The 20,101-nt window shown below is 30.5% G+C and overlaps 2 protein-coding genes across 2 annotated transcripts; both read left to right on the top strand.

The window, feature by feature from the left end:
• The first annotated feature begins 4,187 nt into the window (after positions 1–4,187).
• On the top strand, positions 4,188–5,414 carry LOC131643384 (zinc finger protein ZAT10-like). The gene has a single exon (XM_058913597.1). The coding sequence runs from the start codon at positions 4,262–4,264 to the stop codon at positions 5,156–5,158; it is 897 nt and encodes a 298-aa protein (XP_058769580.1). The 5' UTR covers positions 4,188–4,261; the 3' UTR covers positions 5,159–5,414.
• Positions 5,415–16,555: 11,141 nt separating this feature from the next.
• Positions 16,556–17,320, top strand: LOC131647789 (uncharacterized). Its single transcript, XM_058917628.1, has 3 exons — positions 16,556–16,559; positions 16,680–16,775; positions 16,947–17,320. The coding sequence occupies exons 1-3, from the start codon at positions 16,556–16,558 to the stop codon at positions 17,318–17,320; spliced, it is 474 nt and encodes a 157-aa protein (XP_058773611.1).
• Positions 17,321–20,101: the final 2,781 nt, after the last annotated feature.

Genomic DNA, 20,101 nt, shown 5'->3' with positions numbered 1-20,101 from the left:
ACGTGTTGTTTGTATAGTAAAAAACTACCCATGGTTCTTTTTTGAATCATATTCCAATATTATACTCCTGCCCAAAAATATATTCCATTATACACATGTGCTTTACTCTACTAATATCAATTTGTATACGGATCTAAAAGTTCTGTTCATGCATCTAAGGAAAGGGTGGATGATTTTAAGAAATATTTTCAATGATATTTTAGTATTTAATGAAATTTGATAATTTGTTTGGTGATAAAGAGTATGTTCTAAAAGAAGTTAGAATATACTTTATTTGTAATTTCTTTGCTGAAAAAAATCTTGTAATGATAAATGAAAAAATTGAATACTGAGGGATTGAACCAACTTGTATTAGTGAATTTTAAGGTCGAATGTCAAAAATAAAAGAAGGTTAAATAATTTATTCAATTTTATTAAAAATATATAAAAATAAAATTTAAGTGATTTATTAAGAGTCATGTATAAGATTATGTTCAGAAAATAAAAGATTTTCAAATTATATATTATAAGCTAAGACGAAAATTTGAAAATAAATAATTCAAAATCTACTATCTATCTATTACTAAGAAATTAACCAAACTGTCAAAATTATCATTTCCACTAAAAAACATTACACTACAAATTGGACAAAATAGTAACTAACAAAATCACCCAACCACTTTTCTATTGTCAAATGAAAATCAACTTTTTTGCCAAGTGTCAGTTGCATGTTTATGATTCAACTTTTTCTCCCAAACACACATCTTCTCTCTCATACTTAAAATTTCAAATTTCTTTTACATTTCATTTTCCCACACTTTCTTATTTTCATTTTAATTTTTCTTAATTTATTTATTATCACAAAAAATATTAATAATCTATTTTTAAATTTTAATATTCCTAAAAATTTCAAATTTCTTTCACATTTCATTTTTCCATACTTTCTTATTTTCATTTTAATTTTTCTACATTTATCTATTATCACAAAAAATATTAATAATCGATCATTTAATTATTATCTCCAAAAATATTTAATTATTTCACGGGTCACTATCAACTCAATATTTAATTTTTTTAATCGATCATTACACATTTTCTCTATCTTAATTAAAATTTCAAATTTCTCGCACATTTTTTCACACTTTTTTACTTTCATTTTAATTTTTTTCTCTATTTATTTATTATCTCACGGGTCACTATCAACATAATGTCTATTTTATTTTAATCAATCATTTTTTCACACTTTCTTATTATTATTTTCTCATGATTATTGTTTATTTTACATTTGTTTTTAAATATATTTTATATCGCATCAAATAATTTTTTTATTTCACGGGTCATTATCAACATAGTAGCTATTTTATTTTAATCAACAATTACTATTAATTGAGAGATAATTTTTATTTTTAAATATTAATATTTCATTTTTATTATCTTCATCTTATAGTATCTTTTTTTTTATATGATTATTTAATATAATTGAATATATATGATCATTTTTCATTTATAATTAAACCATTCATTTTTAATTTATATGTATCTAATTAAATTTTATTCAATATTAAATAAATTTACCCGTGCGGAAGCACGGGTATCTTACTAATAGTTAAAAGAATAAAGTTAAAAAGTTAAAAGTGACATTCAACTTCAAAGAAATGAAAAAAATATTAATATAATATTTTATCCAATAATATTTCACAAATGGATTGGTCAACAAACTTGAAATTGATTAAAATATTAATACTAAAAGAAAGGGTAGGACAATTGTGCTTAACAAATTTGAAATTGATTGAAATAAAAACTTTAAAAATAAAAAATATTTTAATGTTGCAATAAACAAAAAAATACTATATAACCTTTTTGGCATAATATAAATAAAATCTTTTGACTACATTCGATATTTATATAGTTTAAAATATCTTATATTTTATTTTTAAAAAATTATTATTAACAATGAAAAAAATTAAAATTATTAAGAATTTGTTAGGTAGTAAATGATTTAAATATATATTAAGAGTCTTTATTCTGATTTTGTAAGATTGAATTATTAATAACTCAAATTTCAAATTTTAAATGATATGAGATACTCGTTTAAAATTTATTTAATCATTTATAATCAGATTTATACAGTCAAATTATGCATGATATTTATTTATACATTAAATTTTAATAGAATGAACGTGAAAAAATTACTAAATTTTATATTAAACTGTTGCTTTATAAGTCGATTTTAGAAATCACATCATTTTAAGAGTGTTAGAAAATATCTAATTGAGTTATGTTTAATTTAATTTAAATTTTTTTTTATGAATAAAAAAAATATTTGATGTTTTAAAAGCATAAGCCAAAGCAAATATTAAATATTTTTATTTTGAAAAAATACAATTATTCAAAAGAACAAACAATAAATACTCTTATTACAATTTTATTACAATTAATTAATAAAAATAAATATAAAGAAATAAAAAGGAATCATCCAGGAAAAGCAAACTATTCAAAATACATTTGGTTGTTGACATTTAAAAGACCAAGCTAGCAATAATAATCCAGCACAAATAAAATATTCGAAATCTTAGATGGATGGCTTTTATAACCAAAAGAAAATTAGAGAGGTGGAGGAAAAGCACAGTCCAAGAATATTCCCACGTTTCCTAATCCCAACTTCTTTACCCAAAATTCCAGTTACATATACAGTACCAATTGTTTTACTAATAATAATTAATAATCAGAATATATAAAAATGAATAAAACCGTGTTTTACACGGAGCAAGAAACGAAAATTGTGATTGGCAGAGCCACGTAGATACATATCCATCCATCCATCCACAGTTTCGAATTAGAGATTTTCCTAATTTTGATTAGTGGATAACCAAAACCATTACCTTTGTTTAATCAGGGTTAACAGTAGTAAGTAAGTTCATAAGTTCACACACTTCTACTATCTACATATTACTGAGAAATTGACCAAACAGACAAAATTACCCTTCTTACTAAAAAATATTACACTACAAATTGAACAAAATAGTAATTAACAAAATCACCCAATCACTTTTCTATTGTCCAATGAAAATAAAGACTTTTGCCACATGTCAATTGCAATATTTAGCATTCAACTTTTTCCACCCAACACACATCTTCTCTCTCTTATTTCAAATTTCAAATTTCTTTCACATTTCATTTTCCCACACTTTCTTACTTTCATTTTAATTTTTCTCCATTTACTTATTATCACAAAGATTATAATCTATTTTTTAATTTTAATAAAATTAAATATTTATTTATCTTACGGGTCACAGTCAACACAATATTTAATTTATTTTAATTGATCATTACACACTTTTTCTATCTTAATTAAAATTTAAAATTTCTCTCACATTTTTTTCACACTTTCTTACTTTCTTTTTTAATTTTTTTTCTCTATTTATTTATTACTCCTAAAAAAATCTATTTTTTAATCTTAATAAAATTAAAAAATTTTGTTTTATCACGGGTCACTATCAACACAGTATCTATTTTATTTTAATCAATCATTTTCTTTATTTCAGTGATAATATCCTTTTTTTTTAATTTTCTCCATCTCAAATTTTGTTATGATTATTTAATGCAATTAAATTTATATGATTATTGTTCATTTTATATTTGTATTTAAATATATTTTATATTGCATCAAAGTTTTTTTTTTATTTCACGGGTCATTATCAATATAATATCTATTTTATTTTAATCAATAACTACTATTAATTGAGAGATAATTTTTATTTTTAAATGTTAAAATTTCATTTTTTTCTCCAACTTACAATTTTTTATATATAATTATTTAATATAATTGAATTTATATGATATTTTTCATTTATAATTAAACAATTTATTTTAAATTTATACATATCTAATTAAATTTTATACAATATCAAATAAATTTACCCGTGCGGAAGCACGGGTATCTTACTAGTACACGATGACGATGATACATCATACATGACATGACACACCTACAAAAAAGAAAATAAAAAAAAAATAAAAAAAATAGCGCAGACGTATCACGTAGTAGCAAGCAAAACAAAGCATAGTTTTGACTTGGAAAAAGTCATTCATCCCTTCATTAGTTGACCGACTTCACTCATCTCTTTTTCCCTCTCACCAAGTCACCAACTCATCTCATTCACTTCTACCTTCTCTTTCTTTTCTTTACCACGTCCCTATATAAACCCCCCCTCACCCTCTTCACTATATCACCCACTCATTCATCTAATTCTTCACTCAACAAACACTCTTTTTCTTTCCAATGGCTTTAGAGTTACAAGCTATGAATTCATCTCCTACCCAAACTCCTATTCCATTCCCAATCTTCAAAAACAAACCAGAGAAGAATCTTGAGCAGCACGAACACGACTCTTTGGTTAATAAGAAGAAACGATCAAAACGACCGCGGATTAGTAATCCACCCACCGAAGAAGAGTATCTCGCTCTTTGTCTCATCATGCTCGCACAAGGGAACACCAACAACAACACCAACAAGACTCGATCTCTCCGCGAAACTGAATCATCATCTTCACAATCACAACAGCAACAACAGCAAGATCAAACATCTCCGCCACCGCCACCACCGCCTGTGAAGCTGAATCACAGGTGCACCGTCTGCAACAAAGCCTTCCCATCTTATCAAGCACTCGGCGGTCACAAAGCCAGCCACCGCAAATCATCATTAGAAAACCAATCCACCACCGTCAACGACATCGCAACCACCACCGTCTCATCTCTCACCACCACCACCGGAAAGATGCACGAGTGCTCCATCTGTCACAAGAGTTTCCCTACCGGTCAAGCTCTCGGTGGACACAAACGGTGCCACTACGAAGGCGGTATCAACCACAACACCACCAGCAACAACAATCACAATATCAGTAACAGCAACGCCAACGCTAATACCAGCAGCAACATCACAATCTCTGACGTTACCGCCGCGTCCTCCTCCATCAGCCACCGCGGCTTCGACCTCAACCTCCCCGCTCCTCTCACTGAATTCTGGTCTCCGTTAACACTCGGCGGTGGAGATTCCAAGAAGACCAAACTTAACGTCAATCTCGCCGGAAATGATGAACAAGAGGTCGAAAGTCCGTTGCCGGTAACCGCCAAACGGCCGCGTTTGTTTTCAGATAAAGACGATGACGAAACGGTGTAGTTTATTGACACACCGTAAATTTATTTTATTTTTAATTGATTTCAATTTATTATTATAGTGCAGTGAATATGAATCGCACATATTCTAGCACGCACTAGCTAGTTTCCAATTTCTTGTTTTTTTTCTTTTAAATTGGGTTGGGGAATTTTGGATTAGATTTTGTTTTGTTCTTAAGTTTAATCTTTATCTGTACAGACAAAATTTGTTCATTGCTATTGGATTCGTCACTTTCATACTCATCCATTCAATTTCTTTATTTAGTCTTGTTTACAATTATACTACATATCTTCATTCATTCACTTTTAACCTAAAGGATTAGAGACTTTCTCAACTGATTAAGTTAATTGTACTATTACTTAATCAAATAATTGATTATCACGCGGTATAAAAAACTATTTAATACGTAAAATATACTTAGTCCATAAAAAGTTGTTGGTACAGATACTTACTTAGCCTACATTAATTGAATTGAACATACACATTAATTGGATTGGGTCAATGTCTTCTTCTATAAAAATAATCAAAAATATGTAGGAGTATATACTTTGGACCCAAGACATTAACTACAGAAAAGTCATTTTGACAGCTTAAATGATCTATCTCAATACTAATCAGCTTAATTGAAATTGAAATTATAATTAGAAGACAAATAAAAAACAGTGTTGTAATGAAGGGATACACATACAATTAGTTATGTAGTGGCATTTCTTAGGATAATGGGTAAGGTGGGTTGAACTGAAACCTTCCCATGTGGTTCCTATCTTTAATGCACATGTTGGTATCATTATACCGAATTTACAACCGCTTTATTTTGTGGCTAAGAATACTTGTTAATTGGGTTGGCAAATCTAACCACCCACTAATTAATAGTGTAATAACAACTCTCTGTATGTATCCATTATCCAGAATCTTGTTTACTAACACTGTACATAATTTAGATTTAGCAACAGAAAAAGTTCCCATTACTCTACTTTATATATCTTGTGTAATTCATATTAAAATATTGAGAAATGGACTTGGGGATAGCCAAATAGATAACCAAGAAAAAAAAGTCCATTTGGAACAGCTCACTGAGCTTTTAATTCCCCATCTTTATATAACGTTAGTGATATATTTTCAGTTTTAATCCATTTTACTGATTTTCTTTTTGTATTAATTTGACTAAAAGGTAATCACAATATATCTTCAACTAACCTTGGTCATCTTTTTTTTTTTTTTTTTTTTTTTTTCTTTTTATTTAAAAAATTGAGTAGGGAAAATTGATATCAATTGAAATAGTATTAGTATTCATTTTACACTTGGTCTCTTATTAAATTTAGTATTCATTTTACACTTGGTCTCTTATTAAATTTAGTATTCATTTTACACTTGGTCTCTTATGAGACTTATAAGATCAAAATCATATCATTAAGTTAACCGCTAATGAACAAGTCATCACTCTTATTAGTGCGTGCTAACAACATTAACTTTACCACTATCTACAATATACAATTTTTTTTATTGTAAATCATTTTAAAGAAAAAATATTATTTAGGCGAGTATAAAGGAAAATAGACTCCCAAACAAAACAAAGATACATGACATACAAAATATAATCATGACTATAATCTCAAGACATTCATATATATATATATATATATATATATATATATATATATATATATATATATATATATATATATATATATATATATATATATATATATATATATATATATATATATATATATATATATATATATATATATATATATATATATATATATATATATATATATATATATATATATATATATATCACTATTTTTATTCTTTAGCTCAAACCATTTTCAAAATTTTGTCAAAGGTTTTTTTTTCAAAATAGTAGGATTTGTGAAAATATTTAATTAACAATATTTATTTTCAATTAACTTAACACAAAATTATGAAAATAAATAATTTAATTATATTGTAACATCTCTACAAACGGGAATGCATATATAATATTTCAAGTTTGGAGTGGTTTGATAAACAGATCTGCAACCTGATTTTATTTTTAAAATATATTAAAGGTAACGACAACTAGAATATCGTATCGCGAGGATTCTTGATTATATTAACTAACTGAAAATCGATTTAGGGGGAGTTTGGTTTAGAAATGAATTATAAAAATTACAATTAAGTGATTTTCTAAAAAAGCTAAAATAAATCAACCTTCTGTATCGACTTCCGACTTATCATTGATTGCTATAAAAATCCTATAAAATTTTCAATCCTTATTCGATTACCACTAACAAGCGCAATAAAAATTATATGATTTATGTTCTTGAGTTTCTGATTAAGCAAACGAATTAAAACTGTTGCAAATTAAGCAAACGCAACTTGATCGAACGTGATAATGCAAAAGCTATGTTAACGCGAATTTGATTCACGATCATACAAACGATGGAATTTAAAAACTCTATCCTATAGCAACAATCAAATTAAACAATCAATTGAAATTATAGGAGGAATTCAAAGGAAAAGGAGTTAACATGAAATTTATAAAAGAACCTCAAAACGGATTTCGATTACAGTGGATTGATTCTTGGGAAATCAGTTCGCCATTCCAATTCGTACAAAAGCTTTAGAATATTTTCATAAATTTGGGTCATAACCCAAGTGGGTCAAAAACATGAAAATCTGGCCCAAAAACGGTCCAAACTAAATGTTTCTAATGACTGACACTTCAACGAATTTAAGGGAATTATACACTCCAAATCAGCCTTTGATTCCAACATATAAAAGTTGTAGCTCTTTCTCTTAACTTTCTGGCGAATACTAGAACGCGTCGATCCGATTCCCATAACTCCAATTATGAATTTTTTTATTGAAAGCTGCTAATGCTGAAAAATAACATACAAAAATCAAATAAAGCTAGAAACAAACTTAAGTATGAAAACACACTAAAGTGGTGAAACTAATAAAAAAACTAAGAAAATGACGAAGTATAACAGTAAAAGAATGTGCATGAAGATGCACCGATCAAATTTCCACACACTTGAACTTTTGTGCTCCGAGCAAAATTAAAAAAGTCAAAACAGAAAAACTTTAAAACAAAAACAAAACAGAACATGCAATCTCAAAGGTTCTCAGGATACAAAGTGCAAGTTAACTTCTAATTCTAAGCTTCAAGAGAAGGACATTAATGAGTAATTCCTTAATGACATTCAAGGTAGATATGAAAAACAAATTACCAACAAGTACATCACAAGCATCAAGATCCTCACAAGATAAATTGTTTCTACTCAACTCTTAAGTGTTTCGGTTAACTATTTACGCTCAAAGCACAACATGAAAGTTAGTACTACCATAAGCTTGAAAAGACTCTAACATCCACAATTTAAATACTTGTACACAAAAATCAAAAGGACTTTTATTCAATTGTAACTTGACAAAGGTAAATGTGAGATAAATCCTAAGGGGGTACTAGGCTAAAAATCAAAGGGTCACAAGAAAATTGAAAGAGTTGAACTACTTAAAATCTTATTTATTTCTCTTCTATTTTTAATTTTTTTCCTTTAGAAGGACTATGCATTGACATTATTCTCTATTTTTTTCTCTTTTCTATTTTTTTTTCTTTTCTTTGTTTGCTATTTTCATTCTTTTTTTTCCTTCATTTTTTCTGCCAACATCATAACAACAACATAAAAATAATGTTCAACAACCCCACTTAACTCCATACAAGACTCTCTCAACCCTTTGAATAGGGTGATTACATTGTTTTCTACTTTTCGACTTGTAATGAGTTAATAACAAAAAAAAAAAGATAAATAGGCTCATAGGGGTTTTCATACAAATTGACGAATTATTCAAGGTTGACTTTTTGGCTAAGTGGATAAAAATAAAAATAAAAATAAAAATAAAATTTACCTTTATCATTTCAATGTGCACAAGTTAACAAAAAAACATCAAAAAGATTCAAATTAAGTTCTAGAGACTAACAAACATGAGTGACACCACACAAGACAAAAAGAGATGGATTTTTGATGTTATCCATTATTAGGCTTAAAACTCACAAGTGTTAATGATCTACTTACTAGTGATGTACAATTTAGAGTTTAGTCCTACATATCATACTAAGAAAGCATAAAAAGAATCAAACACATCATACCATAAGTCTTTCATCAAAGAACAAAGAGAAAATTCACAATTGTAACAAAATAACCAACAAAAAAGCATGCAATTTTCATTTTTTAATTTTTTTTTTAACTTTTGAAACAAGCAAAAACAAACAATAAAAAACAAAAACAAAAACAAGTGGTTCTCTCCTCCACACTTAAGACATACATTTTCCTCAATGATAATAACTCAATTATAAAGTTAGAGTGAGAGAAAGGAAAGGGTGCTCCCTGATCAAGTTGCAGTGTAGTTGGACGCTTTCAAAGGAAGCTCTTCTATGATTTCATCTTCAAGCACTGAAATTTCATGGAATAGCTTCAGGCGCTGCCCATTGTCCTTGAAAACTTTGTCAGCACCTGCACTTTTAATTTCTACTGCACCATGAGGGAAAACATTAGTAACAACAAAAGAGCCAATCCATTTGGATCGAAGTTTCACAACCATAAGCTTAAGGCGGAAGTTAAACAGTAAAACTTGTTGGCCCATAGAGAATTCCTTCATAGAAATCATTTTATCTATGAAGTGCTTAGTTTTCTCTTTATAAATCCTAGAGTTTTCACAAGCCTCTAGCCTAAGCTATTAAAACTGTTGTAATTGGAGTTTTCTTTCAATACCTGCTTGTTGCATCTCCAAATTACAACTCTTCACCTTCCAACAAGCATGGTGTTCTATCTCTATAGGAAGGTGAAATGTCTTACCAAAAACAAGTAGAAAAGGAGACATCCCTATGGGTGTCTTGAAAGCTGTTATTTGAGTCTAAAGTGCGTCTTCTAGACGGTGGCTCCTGCCCTTCCTGTTTGGCGTCACCATTTTCTCTAAAACCTGTTTGATCTCCCTGTTTGAGATCTCAGCTTGCCCATTAGTTTGTCCGTGCACAACTCCAAACTTCCGAAGCAAAGCTTTCATGGTACGGTTACAGAAATGAGTGCCTTGGTCACTTATGATAGCTCGAGGAATTCCAAACCTACAAAAAATATTTGACCTGGCAAAATATACAACTAATCTAGAATCATTAGTCCTAGTGGGGATAGCTTTCACCCACTTTGAAGCATAATCAACAGCAAGCAAAATATACATGAAACCAAATGATATAGGAAAGGGACTCATGAAATCGATTCCCCATACATCAAATACCTCACATAAAAGCATAGGTTACTGCAGCATTTCACTTTTACGAATGGTGGTTGTACTTGTTATCTGGCACTCTTTACAAGTGTGGTAAGTCTCATAAGTATCTTTAAAAATAGTGGGCCAATAGAAAACTAAGTCTATGACTTTTCTTGCAATCCTTTGCGGACCAAAGTGTTCCTCTACTTGAGAGGCATGAAAAAAAATTAAAATAGATTCAATCTCATAGTCGGAGACACATCTCCTAATTACCTGATCAGTACCAAACTTTCAAAGATATGGATCATCCCAAACATAATATTTGACATCACTTTTGAGTTTGTGAATTTGCGATCTAGATGCACCTGTAGGAAAAACACCAGCAACAAGATAATTAACAATATCAGCAAACCTGGGAGTAATCCCATGCAAAAGTAAAAGCTGCTCATCAGGAAAGTCATCCTGAATGGGAAAACAACATTCAGCTCCATTTTTGTCTTTAATTTCCACATTAAACTTTTGGAGAAACAACATTCACCGAATCAATCTCGATTTTGCTAGTGGCTTCTTCAACAAGTACTTTAATGATGCATGGTTAATAAAAACAATAACCTTGAAACCTAAAAAATATGATTTGAATTTATCAAGAGCAAAAACAATAGCTAGAGGTTCCTTTTCAGTGGGGGTGTAATTAGACTGTGCAAAAACAATAGCTAGAGGTACCTTAAGAAAAAAATTTGAGATTCTCCCCTCGTAATACGCAGATTCCATTTGCGGATCCCCTTTAATCACCATTACGCTAACTATGCATTAGAATCTATATAGGTGGCGTCCCATGTGGCTTTTTTAAAATAATTTTTATTTATTTTAATTCTGGTGACGTTCTATGTGGCTTTTTTATATTTTTTATTTATTTTAATTATGATCTAGCAGTTTATTTATTATTATTTTAATTTTGTAAAATTTAATAAGTTGTTTGTTTTTTAGGCAAAAAGTGCTACCACTAAACCAATTAATTTATTATGTTTAGTGTTAAAACTAAAATAATATATTATATATATTTTTACTGAATGATATATTACATATATTTGAATATATATACCCTGAATTGATATATTATATATATTGTAACTTTGTTTTTATTATCCCTTTAATATATTTTGATATATATCATGTTAACAACATCTTAAATGTATATAGTATGTTAACGGTAAGTATTTAGTAAATATATGGTATATTACGGTAAGTATTATACTTTTTGAAATATTAAAACGAATTATATGTTAGAAATATCGGAGAGATCGAATGGATCCAGGCTGAATCGCGAACAGAATCACTTTCCTTAAAAGTATTTCAAGCACACTCTCGATTGTCTTAGAGTTGGAACAGCCTGAATACCCAGGATAATTCAGCCTTACTCGAGTCTGCACAAGACCGGTGAAGAAACTCGAATGCAAGGAAGCTGTCTGGAAAATATATCAGAGGATAATGATTTTGTGTGTTGATTCCGAAATAACAAACTTGTATTTATAGCCCATGCAAATGTCTGTTTCATAAGTTGCAACTCTTCATGAAACAATATCACTTAATATATATTTGCAATGGTTCATGAAAATACAATGCACCACTTCATGAAATGTTATGTATTTCGAATTCAAATTCAAAAATCAAACTTTAGGCAATAATCAAAACAAATTCGCAGCATGCCGGCCGAAGGCCGGGGCGGCCGGAGCGCCACCGGCGCCGCCTCATTAACGCCGCGAATAGCCCGATCGCTCCGATGCGACGTGCCTAAGTGCTCAAGTGCCGTCTACAAGCCTCCACTAGCGCCTCTACGCCCACGCCCTCGGACCCGGTCCCTGAGCCGGAGCCGGTGTCGCCGGTGGCGACACCGACGAGGGTGATTTTGGTAGAGACAAGTGGCATAAGGCTTGGGACCACCACTTATGACTATGTGGCACTTTATCCTCTTTGGCTCTTTTTGGAATGTACATTGTTCCAAGTACTTTATAAATGCTTTTAAAGTTTGCTCCACTTTCTATGTGGGACTATTTATGAAGCATTTATTGTCATTCTCACATTTGTCATTTTGGAACATAACTTGATGAAATTAATGCTTATAATTTCCAACAATCCCCCACTTGTTCTAATAATGACAAATCTAATAATTCCAGAAATTTAATATAAAGAGTGTTAATACAGTTAGGTATCTTTCGATTTAAAACTTAACCTTAGTGAGGACAACACAAAGTTTAATCGAAATATTAGGTAGCAAAGCTTTTAAACCATGAATCCATATGATTAGATCGGTGTCGCCTTACACACACTCTTTAAAGGTTCTTCCTCTGCATAACTCGCTTAGCACTTATTTATGGCCATGTGCTATCCTGTTTCATGAATTTTTCATGAGAGAAACTCCAACTCTCACTTTGAGACGGCACCATCTCGAAATTCACATAGGTGAAGTTCATATTGTGTCCTTTTCCACAAGACACGTACCCTTGGTATTGAACTTCATTAAGAGTTTTTAAAGTAAACTCAACCCTCGTTTTAAAGTCAACATTATCACGAAATGTTCGACAATTATCCAAATCAACGACTTGTTGTTACCCATTGAAAATCTTGAAGTTAATGTTCTGTTAACATAAGATTGGGTTGCCGCCGTTGTCGGAACTCTTACTCAAGGAGTTTCAACCCCATGCCTCTCGAGGTTGTTTTTACTAAGTCTCTGGCCAGTGGCTTAGTAAACGGCTCAGCCAAATTATAGCTTGTTCGTATATACGTGAGTGAAATGATTCCATCCTTAATCAATTTTCTCACGAACGAATGTCTAAGTCCTATATGCCTAGACTTTCCATTATACACTTCGTTGAATGCTCTTGCTAGAGTGGCTTGGCTATCGCAGTGTATCATAACCTTTGAAACATTATCCTTAGCCAATGGAACTTCCAAAAGGAGATCCCTCAACCATTCTGCTTCTTGACCAGCGGAAGCGAGAGCCACAAACTCTGATTCCATGGTCGAAAGAGTAATGCATGTTTGTTTCTTGCTCCTCCAAGAAATTGCTCCTCCAGCTAGTGTAAATATCCAACCAGTTGTAGATTTATGATCTCCAACATTTGATATCCAACTCGCATCGGTATATCCTTCTAATATGGCAGGAAACTTACCATAATGAAGGCCAAGATTTTTGGTTTTCAGTAAGTAGCCAAAAATTCTCGTGATTGCCTTCCAATGTTCATTACTCGGGTTGCTAGTAAATCTACTCATTTTACTAACTGCAAAAGATATGTCAGGTCTGGTACATTGCATTAAGTACATAAGACATCCGATTGCACTTGCATATTCTAATTTCCAACATTATATACATTATATATATAAAACAAAATAAAAACGTTAATAGTAAATATTTTATATTAATATATATATATATATATATATATATATATATATATATATATATATATATATATATATATTATAAAAAGGTTACTATATAGATTAGTACAAAAAATATATATCTATAACAATATATAAAGAGGATAGAGAAATTTGGGCTGGCCTATTTTCATTCCAAAATTAACCTCCACTTCTCTTATTTTGATCCACAAATACCCTCAATTTGAATTATTGAAAACCTGATTATTATTTAAAATAGTAACTACCTGTAACTTCTATTTTATTATTTGTAAAAATAAAAACCTCCTCTCTCACTTAATCATATGACGGTTACCATATTAATGAAATGCAAATTACTTTCCTCCTTTAAAACACGTATTCAACAAGCTTTAAAATAAATATATAAATAAATTCAAGAAATGAAGAAAATATGTTATCAGTGACCATTTGTCAAATTAGCAACAAAATAATTCTTTCTGTCTAAAATTGCCAAAAGTACATGTTTCCTAGAAATACATATAAGCATAGTTATGAGTATTGTCATGCATCTATTTTATGTATTTTTTGTACTGTATATTTAATTAATTATTTCTAGGTTGAAGTGTCATTTCTTATTTCGTATGAATTAATCAAATTAATGAATGTTAATAACCAAAAAATATTAATTAAGAAAAAAGTAAATGTTAACTGCTAGAAGCTAAAACTGCCAGCATTAGCTTTTACAATGCACGTAGTCGTGGCCCCACAATAGTGACCAATTTTCATAACTATTTTTTCAAACAATTAGTGATAACTGAAGGCCATTTTAATCATTTTTCAATTTGTAAACAACTTCACATCACCTGAAGGCATGTACAGTGCAGACATGGACAACTACTAGCAAATACCTTCTTCTATCGTGTCTCTGGTAAACCATATGTCTATCAATCATTTTTCCAATTTCATAGTTTCTTACTCATTCATATGGTTTCACTTTCGGCTGACCAATTTATATTATAAGATTTAATAAAATAATATTCGATGGAGAGAGACAATTTAGTTCAATCACAATATATGAAAAACCTTGCTTTTATCTCTCTAGATCTGTTTTGAGAAGTGTACTTTTATGTTGGAGAAAGCACCAAGTGAATGATGAGTACAACTAAATTGTCTCTCTCGATTTATGTTTAATAATATGATAATAAATCTATGTTTATTATCATATTGTTTTTTATATTTTAACATAACGTAAGAACAAATTAAATTACCTATTATCTCTTAAACACACATCATGAGATTTTAACATAGAACTCAGTCAGCATAAAATGAATCATAAAATACTGATGGTTTGGTTCCTATGGTTTGGTTTGGTATGAATTAACTTAGATATGTGAGTAAATCACATGCATTTATTTGTGATTGGTGACTGTAGTATAATAATGCAACTTACAAATCAAAGGTACGTAGTATAATAATGTAGGTGAGTGTTTGACATTTTTCAGTGTGTATGAAAGAGTGGTTCTAATGAATAAATAGAAAAGAGAAGAAATACCAAAAAGATGACAAAAATGTTTAAATGCGCATGTTCTAAATATTCCTTTCGGATTCGTGATACCTTTCGAATTCGTGATAATGGAGAATTACATACTCTGACTTTTGTCAAATTGAGAAAACATAATAAAAAAAACTTTTCACCTATGTATGACCTTTGTATGAGAAAAAATGATTAGCTTGTGAGAAAAAATGATTAGCTTATAGTTTACAAATTTACTTACAATTCATATGTCATTGTGGTGGTTCTCTCTTCATGTGTGTTTTTTGATTTCTACTACTTAAGCATGAATCTTAATGCAGCCTTATTGTCCTTTTTAATATATTAGACTAGAGGAATACAATTGCGGCACATATCTTTTATTCTTACCCGATATTGCGTACTGCTTATAAAACCTGATAAGAATGCAACACATATGATCTCATCACTTCTATCTACAATTGCAGTAATAAATCCACTAAAATTTAGGCGTTTGAATTTTTTACTAAAATTTGTAACAAGCATGTAAGTATTGTATCTATATCGTAAAAGAATATTGTTTACCATCTCTAATGCATTAATTATCTTTTTGATGCATGCATGACATCGTCATTTATTTCTTCAATGTTCTCGGATTTTGCGCCTATTTTTTTTTTTTAACAATACATTTTTAAGACGCACAGTATATAGTTTTTTATATTTGATATTATTTTTCAAATGTGATCAATGTAATTAATTACTTTTAAATTGCGTGTGAATGTTTTGGCAGCTATATCATCAAAATGGAGAATGATACCCGTCAAGTATCAAGTCAACATCAACGGGCACGAAGGGCAGAAAATGAACGCAAAAGAAAACAACTTATGGACAGCACACAAAGAGAAAATCATTTATTAAGACGACGGGAAAACTATAGGCGACGACAAGAACAAGAGAAACAGCCTCAAACATTACACACTATAACCAGTCGATCGAGAGTTCCATTGCAAAATTTGACAAATATGACTTTTCCAAGTTCACACTTTCAAGGCACTCATGACCATGAAGCCGGCCCGAGTAGAATTACACATGTTAATGATGTTGCACTTGGTTGGTAGTGATCAATATAAAGTTTTTAGTAATAAAATTATACAACATGATTGTTAATTTGATGTTTAATGTATGTGTGTAACCCCGCAGGTCGTACGTTCGTAAGACCCCATCAATCTATCAACAACACTCAGTCTGGTGGTACAGGTATAATGGGTTATTGTTTTAAAGATACTATAAATAATTTAACATATATATATATATATATATATATATATATATATATATATGTGATATATATACATAAATATGAACATTTTATCTTTTTCTTACCAGATGATATGCCTGTTGATGGATCTTTGGAGGATGTAGCAACATCGGATGTTAATATGGAAGGAAGAGAAAACAATGCCTCATCGTGTCATCCTCAATGTATGTTCATTAACTTTCTCCCTCAAATAAATGTCGCTTACATTCAAGAGACGTGAAATTGAAAATTATAGGCTATTAAATTTGTATGTTGATGCACTGTGCATTGAGTTCTTATTTGTATTTTAGATCTTATATAATATTCAGTAATCAATATCTATCCGCTTCATGTAGCCTCGCGACATCCTTTTCGAGCAAGATATAATATTGCTCGAAATTTCAAAAATAACATGGTGATGGCAAAATCTCGGTTGCCTAATCCAACTACCTGTAGACGTTGCAACGCAAGACTGTTTCACCACGAATCACGTGACACATGTTGTTCTGGTGGGAAGGTATCGTTTCCAAGGGTTGATGCTCCTACAGAATTGCAAGAACTATTTTTGGATGGTTCAGCAGAAGGAAAACATTTTAGGCAGCATATTCGAAGTTACAACCATGTCTTCTCTTTCACTTCGATTGGTGTTCACGTCGATGAATCTATTCTTGCATCTGGTCGTGGTATATATACATTTCGTGCTCAAGGAGCTTTTATAATTTTTAGGTGAGCGTGATAAAAAGAGATGACTGACCAACATGAGAGTGCATATCACAGAATTTACATAGAAAATATCAATTTATATTTGGACGCTGTGCGCATTAAAAAAGCGGACAAACGGGCACGGGAGTGCCCGTTTGAACGCTAGTCTCTTATAATAAATGTATGTTATTTAAAATATTTTGAGAAATAATTTCAAATTTATAAAATATTTTTAAATTATAAAAGAATATTTATAATTTATGTGTTTAAATGAATATATGTTATTCAAAATAAATTTTAATTTTATTAAAAATTAATTTAAATTATAATTTATATATTTAAGCATAAATATATATTACTCAAAAAAATATATACCATTTCAGTTCTCATATATAATATACCAATTCAGAATATATATATATATATATATATATATATATATATATATATATATATATATATATATATATATATATATATATATCTCATTTCAGTGAAAACATATATAATACTATATCATTTCACTTCTAACACTAAATATAATAAACCAATTAGTTTAGTGATAGCACTCTTTGCCTATCACATTAATGACATGGGTTCGATAGACACATGTCAAATAATAATAAATAATAATAAATAAAATTCCAAATCATAATTAAAATAAATAAAAAATATTAAAAAAATCCACATGCAATGTCACCAGAATTAAAATAAATAAAAATTATTTTAAAAAAACCACATGGGACGCCACTTATACATATTCTAATACACAGTCAGTGTAATAGTGACAAAGGAGATCTGCAAATGAAATATGTGTATTGCGAGGGGGAATTGAAGTAAATTAAAACTTGTTATAATGGCAATAGGGGTAAAAGTCATTTAACCCTAATAAATAACACGGGAAGCCTTGTCAACTCTTTGTGCAAGGACCGCCCCAACAACATAGTTGGAAGCATCACACATAATCTCAAAAGGGAGTGTCCAGTCAGGGGGCTGGATGATGGGAGCGGAGGTCAATGTTTTCTTCAAGAAGTCAAACACATTTTTGCATTTGTTATTGAAAGTGACGTCATTCTTCAACAAATTTGACAGTGGAATAGCTATCTTGCTTAAATCCTTAACGAAACGCCTGTAAAAACCCACATGACCAAGAAAAGAGCGAATCTCGCGAATGCAAGATGGGTAAGACAATGTAGAAATCACATCAATCTTAGTAGGGTCTACATAAATTCCTTTTTTTTTATAGAAATAATGTAACCCAAAATAATTCCCTGCTCAACCATAAAATGACATTTTTCATAATTTAAAACAATCCCAGTTTCAATGCATCTCTCTAAAACCCGATTCAAACTACTTAAACATGCATCAAAATAAGAACCATAAATAGTGAAATCGTCCATGAACACTTCCATGCAATTTTCAATAAAATCAGCAAAAATACTAATCATGCATCGCTGGAAAGTGCCATGAGCATTGCAAAGGCCAAAAAGCATCCTCATGTAAGCAAATGTACCAAAAGGACAAGTAAAAGTGGTATTTTCTTGATCTTCATGTGCAATATGAATATGAAAGTAACCTGAAAAACCATCAAGAAAATAATAATGTGATTTACTAGCTAGACGCTCAAGCATTTGATCAATGAACGACAAGGAAAGTGATCCTTTCAAGTAGACTGGTTCAATCTCCTGCAATCAATACAAACTCTCCAGCTATTTTAAACTCTAGTGGGAATAAGTTTTTTTTTCTTCATTTTTTACCAATGTGAGTCCATATTTCTTAGGTACAACCTACACTAGGCTTACCCATTTGTTGTTAGAGATAAGATAAATGATACCTGCTTGCAAGAGTTTGGTTACCTCTTTTTTCACAACATCAAGAATCAAAGGATTAAGCCTCATTTGGGGCTGCCTTACCGTTTTAACACCATCCTCAAGTAAAATCATGTGCATACACATGGAGGGAATAATCCTTGGGATATCAGCTAATGTCCATCCAATTGCCTTTTTGTGCTTCTTCAAAGCCTGCAATAGCTTATTTTCTTGATTGAAATCAAGGTTAGAAGAAATTATAACAAGAAGTTTTTCATTACTCTCTAAATAAGCATATTTCAGGTTATGTGGGAGTTGTTTCAGCTCTAGGGAAGGTAGACATGGCAATAAAACCCAGACCCATGGGTACCCACCCGAACCCGCCCCGAAGTTGACGGGGAAAACCCGCTTTGACTAGGTTTGGGTTCGGGTTTGGGTTTTCCCCGATTAGAAAACATGGGGATGGGTCGGGTAATGGGGACACTAGTACCCACCCCGAACCTGTCCCCGAACTCGCCCCGTTTATTTCAATATGTACATTATTATTTATATTTCATAATTTATATTATCAAATATGTGGCTAATGTTTTAATAATTTCATTTGTATTTATTATTTTAAATATTTGAAATATATGTATGAAAATTTTTTGAGATTGTTTTATTTTGTTATTTATAATGTAATTTGATTTTTGAAAAAGTAAATATTTTTATTAAAAAATTGATTTTACGAAATACATGGTGGCGGGGTGGGGATACCCGAACCCAACCCGAACCCGTTAAGGACGGGTTTGGGTTTTAATTCCCCATCCCCGTTTGGGTTTGGGGCGGGTAACGGGGATTGATTGGAGATTCGGATTTGGGTTTGGGGGAGGTAAAAACCGTCCCCGACCCGACCCGTTGCCATGCCTAAGGGAAGGTGGTTTCTCAATGGATGGAATGCTCGGGGTAGCCGGGCTATCAAGCGCTTCAGCTGCATAAACAGCTTCGTCGACAACAACATC

Source organism: Vicia villosa, linkage group LG1, assembly GCF_029867415.1.
Source record: "Vicia villosa cultivar HV-30 ecotype Madison, WI linkage group LG1, Vvil1.0, whole genome shotgun sequence".
In the NCBI taxonomy this organism is placed as follows: domain Eukaryota; kingdom Viridiplantae; phylum Streptophyta; class Magnoliopsida; order Fabales; family Fabaceae; genus Vicia; species Vicia villosa.
The sequence above is the reverse complement of the archived record's forward strand: the minus strand, read 5'-3'. Positions and strand labels throughout refer to the sequence as shown.